The sequence below is a fragment of the Sceloporus occidentalis genome, unplaced genomic scaffold (genome assembly GCF_023333645.1).
Source record: "Sceloporus occidentalis isolate IW3139 unplaced genomic scaffold, rSceOcc1.0.p SCAF_92, whole genome shotgun sequence".
NCBI lineage: Eukaryota > Metazoa > Chordata > Lepidosauria > Squamata > Phrynosomatidae > Sceloporus > Sceloporus occidentalis.
In genome coordinates this window covers 3,208,056-3,224,769 of record NW_028317072.1, presented here as the reverse complement: position 1 = coordinate 3,224,769, position 16,714 = coordinate 3,208,056, and the positions used below count along the sequence as shown (strand labels likewise).

The following is a 16,714-nucleotide window of genomic DNA, read 5'->3' as shown; positions in this document are numbered from 1 at the left end:
ATGATTTAGATAGAGTATAGTCTCTCCTTTAATTGCCCATTTCTATTTCCATTTTGAATTTTGAAGAGATCGCCCTCTCATTTACTGTCAAGAGTCGTTCTGGACAGGGCCACAATCCCCAGCTACAGGAAGCAGCAAGAAAGAAGCTGTGGGCCCTGGAAAATGACAATAAAGATGTCTGTGCTCTTTTCAAGGTAAAGCTATTATCATTATCTACTTTGACCAGTTCTTGAATAGGTCAAGCAGAGATGCTTCTCAAGCCTCGGATCTTAGATCTTTATAGTTAAAAACATCAAGTACTGGACACTGTCATAGTGCTATTATTCTATTTTTACTGCTACAGCTGCCTCCTGCAAATCCTGGGATTTGCAGTTTAGGGAAAGACAATTAGAATTCTCAGCCAGAGAGCTCTTGGGCCTCCTAAACTACAAACCCCAGAATTCCACAGGAGGCAGCCGTAGCAGTAAAGTGGAATAATAGTGCTATGACAATGTAGTATGAGATTGACCCTAGTCTTTAGTGTTTGTAGTTGTGCATGCAATGCATAAACCAGCCAGAGATGTGGTGTCATTTGCTTTCATTCTTTAATGTGTTTTTTGTGCCTTCAAATTGTCTGTCAACTTATGGGGACCCCATGAATTTCATAGCATTTTCTTAGGCAAGGAATTCTCCGAGGTGGTTTGCTTGTGGGAATCCTGAGGTATCCTCCCCACACACCAAAAAGTCAAGGGACCAAACCTAGTCCAGCTGTGTGCCCAAGGCATGAGAGAGGGTAATAGTGGGGAGGAATGTAAGGAGATGTAAGGAGAATGATTTAAAGTATTTTGAAAAGGGACTGGGTTGGTATATTGAAGAAGAGCACTCAACATTGCAATATTGTGGTGCAGGTCTCACTTTTGGGACTGAATTGTTAATTTTCCATTACATGTAGCTGGACTAAGTTGCATTGTCCCTGCTGTAGCCCTGACCTTGGGCATAGAATCATGTTCTAAAATCCATGTTCCAGATATGAGGAATCAGGCAAAATAGCATTATGAAACATGATAATTATTTATAATTTAATGTGCCAAGAAAAGTATTGTTTCAGGATCTCTCTGCTGAACATCTGGAACTTCTCATCCTTTTTTCTTTGTTTCACAGGAGCTGTCAGCCAGGCTGGTGAGCATCCAAGCCCAGGACAACCGCTTTCTACTCTCCTTCAAGACTGTAGAAGAAATATGGAAGTTTTCAACATACCTGGCTCTTGGTAGGTCATATCGAATTGAGGGATGACTGACATTCCAGTAGGTTAGTAGAATGGTGGTGATTGTAGGGGAAAGGTGAGTTTTAAAATAAGACCTCCACTGTCATGGAAGAATAGACTGGTCCCCTCTCAGTCTCAGCTCTCATTCTACCTCCTGGCAAAGCCCCTTTTATTTAGTCATGCTTTGGGCAATTAGCTGGTTGATTGAGAAGGGTTTTGTAGAACGGTGGCTTTATTTTATTTTCATTGTTATGTTTTAAATGCTTTTAAATATTTTTAACATAGTGCTCTTTTTAATAGAATAGCTTACTTGTACAGTGGTGGCCCACTGTATTGTTTCATTATTATGATTGTCGTTTTTAAGCTTTCTTTTATTTTAATCTATGTTGTGAGCATCCTTAGAGCCCATATTGGAGAAAAGTGGAATATAAATGAAATCAAAAGAATAAAATAAAGATAAATAAATACTAATATATGCTTTAAGTCAGGTGTGCAATATCAGAGCCATGGGGCTTCTGTGTGTCTGTTTCCCTGATTTGCCTTCTAAGGCCTGGTTTAGCAGGCTGAATGCCAAGAGCCAGTAGATCAAAGTGACATCCTGGGTTTCTTGTATCAAAAGAGGTTCTACAAGGAAAACAGGAAAAAGGAGACAGGGTAACAGAGGGCTTCATCTATAGGAAACTTGAAAAAGAGAAAGACTGATGGCCCAAGATTATGAGTTTCATCAACCAGGTCTATGAGGCTGAATGTGTAATTCATTTATTGATTAGTTAATTGATTGGATTAGTCACAGGAATTTTTAAAATATCTTTGAAGTTTATCATTTATTCATTGCTATCCAGTTTGGAATCTTTTAGTCTTGAAAACTGAACAGTATCCAGTTTCAGCTCTAATGGTGTGTGATGTGGCCAATTACAATTGCAGACATTCTGTCAGATGTTTATCTCAGACTAGTGTATGTGTGAGGATTATAATATATGTTTGAACATACCTGAACAGTATAGTGGTTTGAATGTTGGACTACAACTCTGGAAACATGGGTTCAAAACCCTGCTTAGCCATGGAAACCCATTGGGTGACCTTGGACTCATTACAGTCACTCAGTGTCAGAGAAAGACAAGGGTAACCCTCCCCTCTGAACAAATCTTGCCAAAAAAAACCTCATGATAAGTTTGCTTTTGGGTTGCCATAAGTCAGAAACGAATTGAAGGAATACAACAACAATATTACATGTTTTCTTTCTTCCTTTGGTGTGGTGAATTAGGCTATGTGGGCTGCTGCTTGGAGCATCTTCTCTTCACTTCGGATTATTGGTTGAACTGTGCTCTGGTGGAGGACACTGAGATCACTGTCACTGTAGATGAAGACCACATGACCACTATGTACCTAGGTCTTTTGCTCCAGGAAGGTGAGAAACATGAGCCCAGTCTCCTTCCTATTACCATATTACCAATTAGTAATAACTGTGGAGCCATTTGATGTGATAGTGATGTTCATAGAATCAGTTGGAAAGGTGTAAGGGCCCTTTAGTCTACTCCCTGCCATACACAACTACAGCATTCCTGAAAGATGCCCAACTATGTTACTTAGCTATATAATGACTTTCAAATAGAGAGGGGTAATAAGGAGGAGGAGAAGAGAGTGGATTCCTGCTGTGGATTCCTGTGATAGACCTTGTAGTGGGATTATATTTGTTCACGAACTTCCAAAGTAGATCTTGGCAGTGGGGGGCATGTGCACACTCCCCTGCCCAGCAAGGATTCTTCCTAGCAGCAGAGGGCAGTTTGCAAATACTAATTCAGAGTTAGGAATATGGGAGGGAAGGGATTCAGTTGTATACAGTTGGTATCCTTCAACCAACTATATGGAGGCTCAGCTTCATTCCACAGCAGTATCTTTCAAGGAGAGTCCACCCTGAAGCAATCGTTAAAACAGTCAGGATCCTCCTGACCCAGACAGTTCTGCCTCAGATGACCCCCAATTGTCCCCTCTCAAACGACAGTTTCATAACAGGGGATGATTCTGAACTAGCTGAGCTTCTCTTTCTCCTCTGAAATAGTCACCATGGGGAGATATATGCCTCAAGTGCTTTAATTACAAACCTTTCTCTAAAACATTACTGCATTTAGTAATGAAGCTTCACAGTGCAGTATTCTGAACATAGTTTGACATCATGTTGTGCCACATTGAAACATTAAAATCCACACCATCATGTAGTGATACACCACCTGCTCCTGAAGAACTCAATTTGGGGTATATCTGAATGTTCAACCAGTACCACATGATGTCTGAATCAGGTTTTTATTCCTGCCGTGCATGTGATTGTATATATTTCTGCATCAAACCTCCTCTTCCACTGGCTGTTGAAAGGCTTCTGAAATGGAGGTGTCCCTTCAGAACTATCATTCAACGGCCTTGTTCCCACTAAGGTTTAAACCGGATCAAGATTTTAAATGATCCGATTCAAACCACCATGGTTCCCGCTCAATTTGAATCACTGATGCATTTGAAAAGGGGGCATGGTTTTTACCCATTTAACCCGCATCAAAAAGATGCTGGTAAAATGGAGTGTTTTTGGGGCTGAATCAATTTATTTGGGAAATAAATTGATTCAACCCAGTGGAAACCACGTGGATTCGAATCCGCACCCCAGTGCAAATGGGAACCAGAGAGGTGGATTTGAATCAGCAGGAGGGGTCAGCTGCAAGGGCCCCAGCCGTCTTCCCTGTCATTGGCCTCCCTGCCTCCTTTGTCTCTCCTTACCTGGTCCACCGGTTTCTCCTTGGCTTTCTGTGTCCTCCTTCAGCTTCCCTGTGGGCTTCTTCCACTCTGTGACCTCCTTCCCAAGCTTCCCCACTCTGCGACCTTCTTCCTCTTTTTGTGGCCTCCCCACAGCCAGGGAAGCTGGGAAAGAGGTCACAGGAAAGTTGCAGGTCTTTCCCGGCTTCCCTGTGGCCTCTTTCCCAGCTTTCCTGGCCACAGGGAGGCTGGGAACAGAGGAAGAAGGTCACCGAGCGGGGAAGCTTGGGAAGGAGGTCGCCAAGCAGAAGCAGCCCACAGGGAAGCTAAAGGAGGACGCAGAAGGCCGAGGAGAAGCCGGTGGCCCAGGTAAGGAGAGGCAAGGGAAGCAGGGAGGCTGGTAACAGGGGACATGGCCAGGCCTTCCCACTACATTTGCGTTGCTCCTCTTGGTCCTGTGGAAACATAGTGGGAACCATACTTATTGCTGAACCGATTTCTGGATTCAGTCACAGAAACAAGTTCAGCAATAAGTGGGAATGACCCCAATGTGTGTATGGGGTGGGAGGTGGGAAAAGATCATGGCAGGAAGGGTCCAGTGTCAACAGTTTTTTATTTCCTTCTGTGAATGTGAGTAACTGAGCCAATAAGCGTATGCACTCTCTCTTCCTTTCCTTCAGTTTATGCCACATTTAAAGTTCCCCACATGAGCTTTCCTCAAGATTAACAGGATTCTTAAAAAACCTTACTGTTGCTTTTGATGGGCAAACTGGATTTTAACACCCATTTCTTGTGACAACCCACCACTGAGTAAGCAAGGGGAAGATTGTTCTCTCCCCCAGTTTGAACAGGTGCCTTTCCCTTCTGGGCTGCTCACAGTGAGAAGACTTTCCAGTGGGGATAAAGGGGAGGCCACTTTTCAGTTGCAGGAACAATCACCTGACCACCTGGGGAAGTTAACACCTACAGGGCCCACCTACCATTTCTAATTTGGAACTCAATTTGGAATGAGGCACGCATATCTCAAAAACCTGGGTTTTCAGTTGACATCTGGAGTATTACAGGGGTTATTTAAAATCAGTTTAGGACCTAAAAGGAGTGGTTTCCCCTTGAAAATGGCTGAATGTTGTGTGTTCCAAAAAGGCCAGAATCAAATTGAGTACTCAGTTTTTTTCAAGTGCAGATCAGACCATAGATACAAATCAGGTTTCAAACCAATGTAACAAAACTCATATCCACTAATATAGTTATCAAGAATAACCATAATTAACCATCAACCATATATGAGTTCAATTTGAAATGACCATATGAGATATTTTCCAAGAATCAAGTCTTCATGATCTTCATGGAAGAAGTATCAAAGATTGGACCAAGCTAGTCTCCTAGGATTCAGGAAATTCTCTCACTGTAGCATATGATAAAAGGAATCTTACTTTCTGTGGCTAGCCTTTAAAAGTAACAGCACATGGACTTCTTCCCAGGAAAATCTCTGAGTACTAGGAGGTTCATCCATCTGGAATGGGTAACATATAGACCCCCAGATGTTTTTGGGCTGGAGTGCTTGTCATTCCTAGCCAGCCTAGCAAAAGGTGAGCAACTTTGCAAGTTGAAGTCCCAACAACATCTTGATGTCTATTCCTAGAGGTTGCCAGCATCCTGAAACTTGGTATCTTTCATGTTTTGGACTTCTGTTACTGTCAGATCCAGCAACCTGGGCAGTAATCAGGGATTTTGGGAACTGTGGTCCAGAACAATTGAAGGGTGTCAAGTTAGAGAATGTCAGAAGGACGTGCTCCTGTACTGTTGGCAAGATTTTTTAATAACCATGACTAAGCTTTCTCCCCTCCCCTTCTCCTTCTCTTTTTCTGCACAGGAAACTTCTTTGCCAGGGCAGTGTTCAGTGTCTTGGTAGAGGAAGAGGAGGAGGATCTGAAGCTCTGCAAAAATGAGCTAGTCCATGTGAAAGATGTTGGTCATGAAACAAAATGGGAAGGGATATCCCTCTTGACTGATCAGAGGGGCCTGGTCTCTGTCACCGCCATAGAGCCGTTGGCCCATCCCTTTTACCAGTAAGTAGGCTGGCTCTTTTAGTGTGTAAATGGGACTGATGTGTTGGGCCATCATGGCTATATGTGAGCTTCTCAGTGAATAAAAAGAAGGTGCCTTTCATATCTCTGATATTAAGATGGGCTGTTTTTAATCTTACCATTTTGGGGTCATAAAAATGTTTTATTGTAACCTTGCTTTAAAAACTTATTTTCCACCTCCATTTCAGGCCATCATACCCAACACCTTCAGCAACTGTTTTCTTAGAGGGGTAATTTTGGATTTTGCTTCTATACACAAGAATTTATCTAGGATTTTTTGGTGCTGAGTTTCTAGCTCTTCATCTCAAATATGCAGCCACAACACAGTAAGAAGAACTTCAACAGCAGACCCTGTGATATTCCCAGAATGGAAATCCCTCTTGTAGTGTGCCAGATTCATCAGAATCGAGGAGACTGTGCAAAAGGCCATTGTTTCTATATCCATTGATAGCACATTCTCTTTTCTCTGAATTGTCACAAACAATGTGTACAAATTACCTTGCTAGGTCAGACCAACATTCTTTCCATTAGTAACTGCCTCATACCAGCTGTAACAGTTTACCTATCTAGATCAGCACTGTCTATTTTGACTGGCAGCTGCTCTCTAGTACAGGTCTTTCCCTTCCCTTGCTACTTGATTTTTAAAAACAAACAAACAAACCAGGAGATGATGGGGATTGATTTCGGGACCTTCTGCATAGAAAGCACACTTCAGGACTTAACTATAATCTGAGACCAAGGGTCCTTTCATACTGTACAATTATGGAACTTGTGATTCCACTTTAATTGTCATAGTAGTAATATCCTGTGGAATCCTGAGATTTGCAATATTGGGAGGCGTATGTAGAATTTTTAGCCAGAGAAGTCTACAGAAACTTATCTATCAACAAACCCCAGGTTCAATAGGATGCAGCCATGGCAGCTGAAGTGAAAACATAGTACAGTAATTGTGTGAATAGTGTGAAAGGGCCCTGCTGCCTCTAATAGTGGCACATGGGCTAATTTGGTGTTTTCTTACATCCTGTGGCCATGGATTCCATGTGTGAATTATACAAGCTGCAGCATGAAAATTGGGAAGCACTGAACACACCAAAGGACCTGTTTCTCTCTAACATTGAACTCAATGCAAGTTGCCCTCTGAAAGAATGAGATGGTTCAACACTGTTCATCTTTGCAGGTGGTTTCTGAAGAACTATCCTTTGAGCTGTGGAATCTCCAACCAAGTCAGTGGAGCTGATTTTTTACAGATTAGTGAGTAAGACTCATTGAGTAAGACTCATTGAGACGGTGGTGGTGGTGGGGAAGCCCAAGCTCACCTGCTCACCTTGCTTAAGACCTCTTGTCTTTCCTTTATATATGGGCAACCCACTACTCATGGCATGCAGATAGCCGTCATGAGCCTTCCCTGTGGGCTAACTGGGGCAGGTGCTCAAATTGCTTCCTGCTACATTCCTCACTGCCAGTGATAGTGAGGATGGTCCTTAGGGAAGTCATTTCTATACATCTTCCAGTGAAGATTGCACACCTCTTCGTACACTAAACACTTGCTCTTTTGTATTCCAAAAGGGGCAGCTTATGAAATGCACAATTACATTGGTTCATTTCGGTGTATAAGATTTTAGATTTTAAATATTCTTGTTCCTGTGTGCTAAGATGTGGAGAGATGTGTGTGTGTATGTGTGTGTGTGTGTGTGTGTGTGTGTGTGTGTGTGAGAGAGAGAGAGAGAGAGAGAGAGAGAGAGAGAAAGAGTGTGTGTTTTAGGGGGGCAGATGCTGACAGGGAGGGCTGTTCTTGCATGTGCAGCCCCTAATCTGAGAGTGAGGAAAATTAAGCAGTTAGAGTACATGTGACTCCTTGACCCTACTTGTGCACCACTAACCCCCAGTCATAAACCACTCCGTTTTTTTTCATCCAGATGTGTACAAACATGCCAAAAACTAAAACAAAACAACAGGCAGTCCTCCCCAAACCCAACAACTTCAAAATATCCACTGCCTATCAACATATCCACTGTCTTTTCTCTCTGTTCCTCCTTCAAAATCGTGGCAGAAAGTGAGATGGTGTAATTTCTGGATATCATTTTGAAAGAGAAATGGAGGGAGAATGAAGTATTTTGGTGCCGCCTGGGAGGCTATGGCCTTGGGGATGAGGGGTGGATAAGTGAAGGAAAATTGGACCACGCAATGTTGACCACCGCCAGCCTAATCCAGTACCCATTACATCATATACAGAGGCAAAAATATTGCATGCCCCAGTTTTGTTTGTTTTGAAAAAGGGAGTGGAGTTTGTAGAAATTGTACCATATGGAATTTGGAGTTGTACAATATGGAATTTGCATTATTTTTTACATTATGGAAAGGGGGAACAGATATTGTACAGTCCGCCCTCCTCATATGCAGGGGATCCATTCCAGACTCCCCTGTCTAAGGGAAAAAGAGCATATGCTCAAGCCTCATAGAAAATAATGGAGCACGTGTTTGTGGCGGCACACAGGCTGCACAGTGTGAGTATGTGCCCCATTATTTCTGCCAGGGCTTGCCTCCTGCATAAGCTCAAAGCCACAGAAGGCAAGCCCGCCTATAAGGAGGCCTGATTGTAACATGCTTGGGAACTGCACAATAAGGAATCTGCATTTTTTTTGGGGGGGGGGAGGGGTATTGTTTAAATTAAAAATGGACCCTTCAGGCTAACCTAGTTTTAAGAAAACTGAGGATTCTTAAAATCTATAAAGATCCTGAAAAAAAAGTTTCAGTATTGTCTAGATAGTGTCATGACATCATCACATTTACCATGTATTCCCCAACTTACTGTGAAGAAAACAAACTAAGGAGGCAAATGGTGCCAAAACAGCAGAGAAAAGAAGTGCAGTAGGAAATAAGCACAATAAAGAGAAAAATTTCTCAGTGAGGCAAGGGTTTTTTTAATTATTATTATTATTATTATTTTGAAAGGGAATAATTCATCCTATTACTCACGCTATTTTGACCATGAAAACTGAAATAAGTGCCTTGTTGGTCCTCTCAGAAATCTCAGTTGTCTATGGAGCAGCCAGTTGCTTAGTATTAAGAAAGACAAGCTGTGGTTTCAGGTGAAGCCCCCAAACAAAACAAATGATATATGACACAAAGGGACCTTGTTTTCATACTCAAATCATAAATTTGCCCTTCCTTGTCACTGTGCACTGTGCTTCCAGAAAAGAATGGTACAGTTGTTCAGGGTGCTGAAGTGAGGGCTGTTGCATTTTGTTTTGTTTTTTTCAGGCCAAGGGAAGTGCACTGCCATAGAGGATCACAGAGGGAGAGGATGGGACGAGCTGAGCTTCTACAAAGGTGACATCATAGAGGTCATTGGCTTTCTCATTCCAGGCCTTCAGTGGTTTATAGGAAAATCAACATCCAGTGGGACAATAGGCTTTGTCCAAAGCAAATGTGTGACTGCCGAGACTGCTGATTCAATGTAAGTGTGATGTACCCATGTAAGCTGGTAAAAGGGAAGTGGGTAGACTGAGATCCAGGCAATGTTGGTATTCATTGTGTGTAGAGGTTCCATTGGGTTTCATTTTTGCGTGTGTGTGTTTGCATCTGTGTGTGTATAGTGGTTATGGGGATGTAGGGAAGAGTCACGAAAATAGTTCTCGCTTCTCTTTTTGTTTTGTTTAAAACATATGATTAAAAACTGTAACGTAGGAAAGATTTATTTTGACTTGAATGTATGGCGTGGTACACATCGGCCTTTTGTGCCATACCGATGCTGATTCTAGGGTTAGGGACCGTGCAGCAACCACACGGTCCCTAACTCTAGCACAGTGCGACGGCATAACAATGGCGGCGCCCTGTGTACATGTAAGCACTGGGCGGCATTCGCATGTTGCTGCGCAGCCCTTATGTTGTGAGTGTGCCATTGGTGTACTCGCGAGATCATTGCGGCACCGGAAAAAGAACCCGGTTTTTCCTGGCTCTTTTCCCTCCGATGGCACGCCATTTGCGGGCTATGCTGTCCCTGTGGATGAAACTCAGTCGCTGACAGGCCACCGTTTCTCAGCAGTCTGTTCCGGGCCTATGTTTGTTTAATAGACTAGTATTCCCTCCTCTTCTCTAGTCACAAAATGACTTAATGATCCGACCATTCCTATCATTGATTTCTCTGAGAGAAATCAAGTCCTTGAAGAAATTGAGAATCCTGGTCAATGCTCAATGAATAGCTATTTACTTTTTAATCTAGTCAGTTACATTTTAATTCCCTTTCCCCAGTTTTTGTCTCTTGTTTCCCTGCCACCAATGTAAAAAACCTGGGCTTTGGTTTCTTTGGTTTTAGGAGATTTTATTTTCATTTGTGTGTGTGTTTTGCTTTTGCTTTTTGTTTTGTAGTCTCAGTGGTCTCCCATGTAAGTGCTCTGTATTTCTCAGAGCTTTATTGGGGACTTTCTAACGAAAGAGGCAACATTTTAGTAGACCACTTACTCCCATCCTAATGGGTGATCAGATCGTTCTCTTTTCTGATAAACAGAAAGAGCTTCTGTCTTACTTCAGAGCCCTTTAGTGACAATTTCCCCTGTGGCACAAAGCTGCATGAGACATGGATATAAGCCTTAAATGCAATCTTTGTAGTAGTTTGAATTTTGGAATAGCACCCTGGAGAACAGGGTTTGAACCTTCACTTGATCATGGTAACCCACTGTGCAACCGTGAGCAAATCACACTTTCTCATCCTCAGAGGAAAGTAAAGGGAAACCCCCTCTGAACAAATCTTGTCAAGAAAACCCTGTGATAGGTTTGTCTTATGGCTTGCCATAAGAAAATGACTTAAAGGCACACAACAACAAAGGCACCCTACTCTCAGTGAATTCTCAGAAAATGAGTATAAGATTATACACTTCAGCCTTCAAAAAATAACTATGGCGACTGAATTTGTTCCTTGTTAAAGTGAAGATGGAGCTTTAGCATGTTTATGAAATTATCAATAATATCACTTCAGGTAATGAGAAAACAGATTTTGAGATACAGTCATCACAGTTAATATGTATCTTAGGTTGTTTTGAGGCAACTTTAAATGATCAAGATATGCTAGTGCAGGTAATGATGCATCTTGCCCTCAATTCCAGTTAACTAACAGACAACAGTGTACAAAACCAGCAGCATCTGCTCTGTACAAAAACTGGCATAAGGCCACCATAATGCAAAGAGGACTGGGATAGTTGCTCTAGTCCAACACCTCTGTTGTTGATGTGGAAGTTCTGGAGGAAGTTCTATATCAGCAAACTATGCCTGTATCACTTCAGTATTGGGGACAGTTCTGTCTTTATGCATCTCCAGTGAATCCATGGCATCTGCCCCAATATTGATCAGAATGAGGGAACCATCCACGGAGGGCCATCCCTGGTGCAACAGACTCCATGTGGCTTTGGCTTTACTTGTTATGTCCACAACTCTCAAGGCTAAATACTGGGATGATGCCTCATGGATGGCCTTGCAGCTGAAAAAGTACCATATAGTTTAGGGATCTCCCAAGCTTTTGAAAGTGGAACTAGAAAATAAGGATGTCAGAAAGAAATGGCTTGGCATGTGGTAAATGTTGCCATGTGATGGTGTTAGATATTGGACCAAAAGTTGTTTTCAAGCCATCATTTGCTGTAGGATGACTGAGACAATATAAAGTACACCATGAAGATACTATCATTTAATAGCAACAGCCTTTTGTTTGTAAGACGTTAAACTTATGAGTGTGAAGATTTATCATGAAAAAATAAGTTGTGAGGGAGAGAGATCGAGCAAATATTGCTATAGCACTCTGGCAAACATTGCTCCTACCAAAATCTCATAAACTTGCCACAAAGGCTAGTTAAAAATGCCTCAAAGAAAGATATATCTGAACTATTACCATTTTACAGACTTTCAGGGCAGAAAGTAAAATACTGGAAATTGATTGAATCCACTTTACTGTAAGAAGTTCACATAACTAGCAGCACTCTTTTCAGATGAGATAAAGGCTTATATAGGAGAAAAGAGTGCAGCATGGGATTTTGGAAGAAGCAAGATTTGCCATAGTGCTCTAGTTAGAGCCAATATGCACAATCTGCAGTTCTGAGGCCTCATGCAATGTTTAACCCTTCAGTCTTTGTTTCTCAACTGCCCATCTCACTTTCCCTCTGGAACTTTCCCATTAAAGATTGTTGAAGAACTTCAGAAGAGGCATCCTTTTTCAATTTCTAGCAATCCCACTGCCAAGGTTACGGTTTTCCCACCATTTGTACAGTGCATATGTGTGTGTGTGGACACATGGATTCAGATTTTATTCATTGAGGGGGAATTTGGAAATGGATTTAGTGTAGGAAGTCAGCAAGTATTTTAATGCAGTATTTTAATGCAGTTTGTTCTGGTTTTTAGCTTTTCGTCTCTCCTGTAAGAAAAGGTGAGCAGTAACCTTACTTTACAGAACTGTCATATGAGACATATGTCTAACAGAGCTTTTCAAGTCCAGTCAGATGAATCTTACCTCCTTACTCCTCCTCTTTCTTTCTTTTCCTCCTCCTCTTCTCCTTCATCTTTTTCTGCTTCTTTTTTCAGATTCAGTTAAAAACTTGGTAGATAATATATAGATTTCACAGGCTTTTGATAGGGTCCACAATGATATTCTTGCAGACAAGTATAGGAAAATGTACGCTAAAGATTCTAAAGTTAGATGACTGTGTAGCTGTCCAATGGACAAAACCCAGTGAGTGTTCATCAGTTGTTCCTTGTCATTCTGGAGACAAGTGACTAGTGGGGTGCCATAGGGTTCTGTTCTGAACCCAGTTTTGCTTATTATCTTTATAAATATTTTGGGTAACAGAATAAAAGGCATACTCATCAAATTTGCAGATGACACCAGAATGGAATGGAAGTGTTAGCTAATTCTTCAGAAGACAGAATCAGGATTCAAAATGACCTGAACAGATTGAATTAATTTCAACAGGCATTTGAGTAAAACAGAGATTTGAGTAAGGGACTTGAGCATCCACAGATTTTGGTATCCATAGCAGGTCCTGGAACCAAACACCAGCATATACCAAGGGCCCACTGTACATTTATCCAGGAAAATCAGATGCAAAAATATAAGGTAGGTGACATCTGCCCTTGATAGCAGTGCTAGTGGAACATGTTTAGTGTCTTGGTAGACCAGATGCTAAACAGGAGTCAACAGTGTGATGCAATAGCAAAAAAGACATTACAACCGAAGTATACTGTCCAAATCAAGGGGAAGTATTCACTCTATTCTGCTTTGGTCAGACGTCACCTGGAATAATGTATCCTCTTGTGGGCACCACAGTTCAAGAATGATATTGACAAGCTGGAAGATGTCCAGAGTAGGGGGACTGAAATGGTAAAAGTTGTGGAAACAGCGCTATGTGGAATGATTGAGGGAAATGGGTATGTTTATTCTAGACAAGAGATCAAAACATGATGTGATAGTCATCTTCAAATATCTGAAAGACTGTTATTTTCTGCTGTTCCGATATAACTAATGCAGTGGTATTCAGACTTTTTTACCCTTGAGACCCCCCCCCCCCCCTTTTACATCTATAAGTGGACATCACACACACCCACTAGACGTAGTATTTGAATTTTTTTTGTTTATTTAGTGTGAATTTTTTCATTTGCACATTCATGTAAATTCATATTTTAACATTTTATAAAGAAATAACATTGTTCAAATTAGAATAGTTTTATTTAAGTAAATTCAATATTTAACTCAACACATGTGTAATTTTCACATATTAAAAGGTTTGGGAAGAGGGGAATTAGTACCTCCAAGTTTTGCATCCTCCTTGAGCAACTCTCATACTCAACTTAGGGTGCCCGCCCCACAGATTGAAAACCACTGGACTAGTGGATTCAAATTACAAGAAACAAAATTCTGACAATACATTAGGAAGAACTACTTGTTTGACATTGTTATAGACTACCCCAAAAAGTGATTGACTTTTCTTAATTTTAGTTTGTTTGTTTTTTTTAAAAAACAAACAAACAGGAGATTGACCATCTCTCAGGTGTGCTTTAGCTGTGGATTCCTTCATGTCTGGAAGGTGGATTAGATTACCCTTTGACAAAGGGGAAAGGCATTCATTTTGCTCAGAGCTACTTTTGTACAATTACCTAAACTGGACTGGAAATTAAAGCTCTCCTTGGAGTTTATCAGTCAAGGGAAATTGGAAGTATAATCCAATGGCAATCTGAACACAATCATGAGGTTTCACGTTATTACGTGATAGACTACCACATGCAATTTCAGGCAATAGGAAGTCAGTCCGAGCACAATCATGGGGTTTCACGTTATTGCGTGAGAGATGATCACACGCAATTTTGGGCAATGACAAGCTATTTTGGGGCAATGAGAAGTCAGTTCGAATACAATTCAAATTCACGTAAAGTCACTGAACTAGCGAATTCACGTGAATGTGTTCTGGCCCCACTTTCTTTTCATTCGAAATTAAGAGAAATTCCTCCCGTGTGATAAACTCCCTTGTTTCACTCTTACACCTGAAGTGAAAACATTTGTGGACACTGATGTTTATCACACTATGCTCTTAAAGAGGTACTATTCCAGTGTGACTCCTCTAGCTGCCTCCTGTTGCATGCTGGGATTGGCAGTTTTAAGGAGGGGTATTTAGAATTCTCAGGCAGAGAAGTTCAGCTCCTTAAAACTGCCAATCCCAGCATGCAACAGGAGGCTGTGTGATAAACATCAAAGTCAGATTCTTATTCAGAATTAGAAAATGTATGAATATTCTTCACATCCCTAATGGGAGACAAAACTCCAGGAAAGGTAGAATTTGTTCTCAGTTGCTCGACTTTAATTGCAGATTGTTACCTTTTACTTTAATTAAAGTCTCTCCTTTTCTTTGTAACCACTTTTTCCTGTTGGGCTGTATAGAATCTTTCCACAGTATATCTATTGTGATTGTATTTTGTGTCACATGAGAACAATGTTAATACAGAAGATTGATCAAAAGAAGAATACACATGCCACGCAAAGCAGGTTTATATTTGTGCTGGGAAGTGGTCTTAGTTCTGCCTTTTTGTGAAAACGGTCATTGAGTATTTGCTTATAGTGAGACATGTGTAAGTTTGTAGTGTCCACAAGATGTCACCATTATCTTCTTCAAGATTTCAACCACACTAAATATCCTAAATATCCGGAGACCAGTGTTCATATCCTCACTTGTTCATGTAAACCCCCTTAGTGACCTTGGGCAAGTCACATTCTCTCTACCTCAGAGGATGGAATTGGCAAACTTCCTCTGAAGAGACTTGCCAAGAAAACCTCATGATAATTTTGCCTTAGGGTTGGCATAAGTCAGAAACAACTTGAAGGCACATAACAACAACAAAATCCTAAAAGCACAAGATCCAATCTGAACTTGGAAGCTAAGCAGGGTCAGTTCTTGTTTGCACTTGGATGGGAGATAGCCAAGGAATAGCAGGTGCTGTGGGTTATATTTCAGAGGAAGGAACTGGCTAAACCATTTCTGAGAATTCCTTCCCTGAGAAAACCCATATGAAACTAATGGGGTTCACATCAGTAAACAGGTCTCTCTGTCACACACAATTTTCTTTTTCCTCTTGAAATTATACTTTTCCTGCGGTTTAAATGGGTGGCGAGTGACATAACTACTGATTGTGCTCCTTTTCTGCCTACTCAGAAGTAAGACTTGTTGAACTGAGCAGGATTCACTCCCAGTTGAGTATGGAATTGTAGCCTACATGACTGAGGCTGAGAGTTTGAGGTTGCAATCCTATACCGATATATCTGGAAGTAAGCCCCATTAAACTCAATGGGACATGCATATTACTGTGCTGTAAGGGTGTGATCTTAAATGCATTTCTTTGGGAGTATCCATGATTGGAAACAATGGGATGTAAAATGCATAATAAATGTGAACATACTATACGTGCTCTTTCTGCTGCAAAAGGGACCCTTACTATATTTTTTTCATAGTCATGCTATTTGATAAGGTGTTTTAACAGATTATAATATAACACAATAAATTTTAAAAATCTCATAAAATTCAAAACAATTAAAATATCTATATCCAATATAAAATCACATAAAATATATAAAAGTTAAAAACGTAATCTAAAAAAAACCCCAAATAAAAATAAAACCGAGCTTGCACGATTTTAAAAAGCTTGCTTGAATAAAAATGTTTTTGCTGGTGCAGCAAACCACAAATGATGCCAACCACAAAGGAATTCAGCTTACCATATGTATTGTCTCTTCCCTATTTTATCTTCACAACAACCCTGTCTTGGTTGGGCTGAGAGATAGGAATAGGCCTCGAATAAAGCACTGACCTTCATAGATGTGTGGGAAATTTGAACCTGGAGTTTCCACCCAGTCCTAGTCCTACATTCTAACACTGCTATTCATGATACAGTAATTATCCAGTAGTTTTTCAGAATACAGGCATGCTGTTCCTTCTATAGTCAGAAGAGAGACCTGTTGCCAGTTCTGTGAAATGCACTTTTGTTGTCTGAACTGGAATTGCCCTGGAATGCAAGACAATTTCATTACATATACCATTTCATTGTTAGTGTCGAATACTCTTCTACTTCCAGTTCCTAGCAAGAAATAACTAGACAAGATTACAGACCTGAAGCACTGATT

General features: G+C 41.0%; 1 protein-coding gene across 1 annotated transcript in view; it reads left to right on the top strand.

Moving 5' to 3' along the window:
* Positions 1 to 16,714, top strand: part of LOC149284484 (SH3 domain and tetratricopeptide repeat-containing protein 2-like) — an 85,725-nt gene that overhangs the window by 43,006 nt on the left and 26,005 nt on the right. Inside the window, exons 4-9 of the mRNA XM_089496674.1 lie at positions 67 to 194; positions 1,141 to 1,246; positions 2,508 to 2,651; positions 5,856 to 6,051; positions 7,247 to 7,320; positions 9,331 to 9,526. Coding sequence (XP_089352800.1) covers positions 67 to 194; positions 1,141 to 1,246; positions 2,508 to 2,651; positions 5,856 to 6,051; positions 7,247 to 7,320; positions 9,331 to 9,526 — 844 coding nt within the window. The remainder of the gene's footprint in view (positions 1 to 66; positions 195 to 1,140; positions 1,247 to 2,507; positions 2,652 to 5,855; positions 6,052 to 7,246; positions 7,321 to 9,330; positions 9,527 to 16,714) is intronic.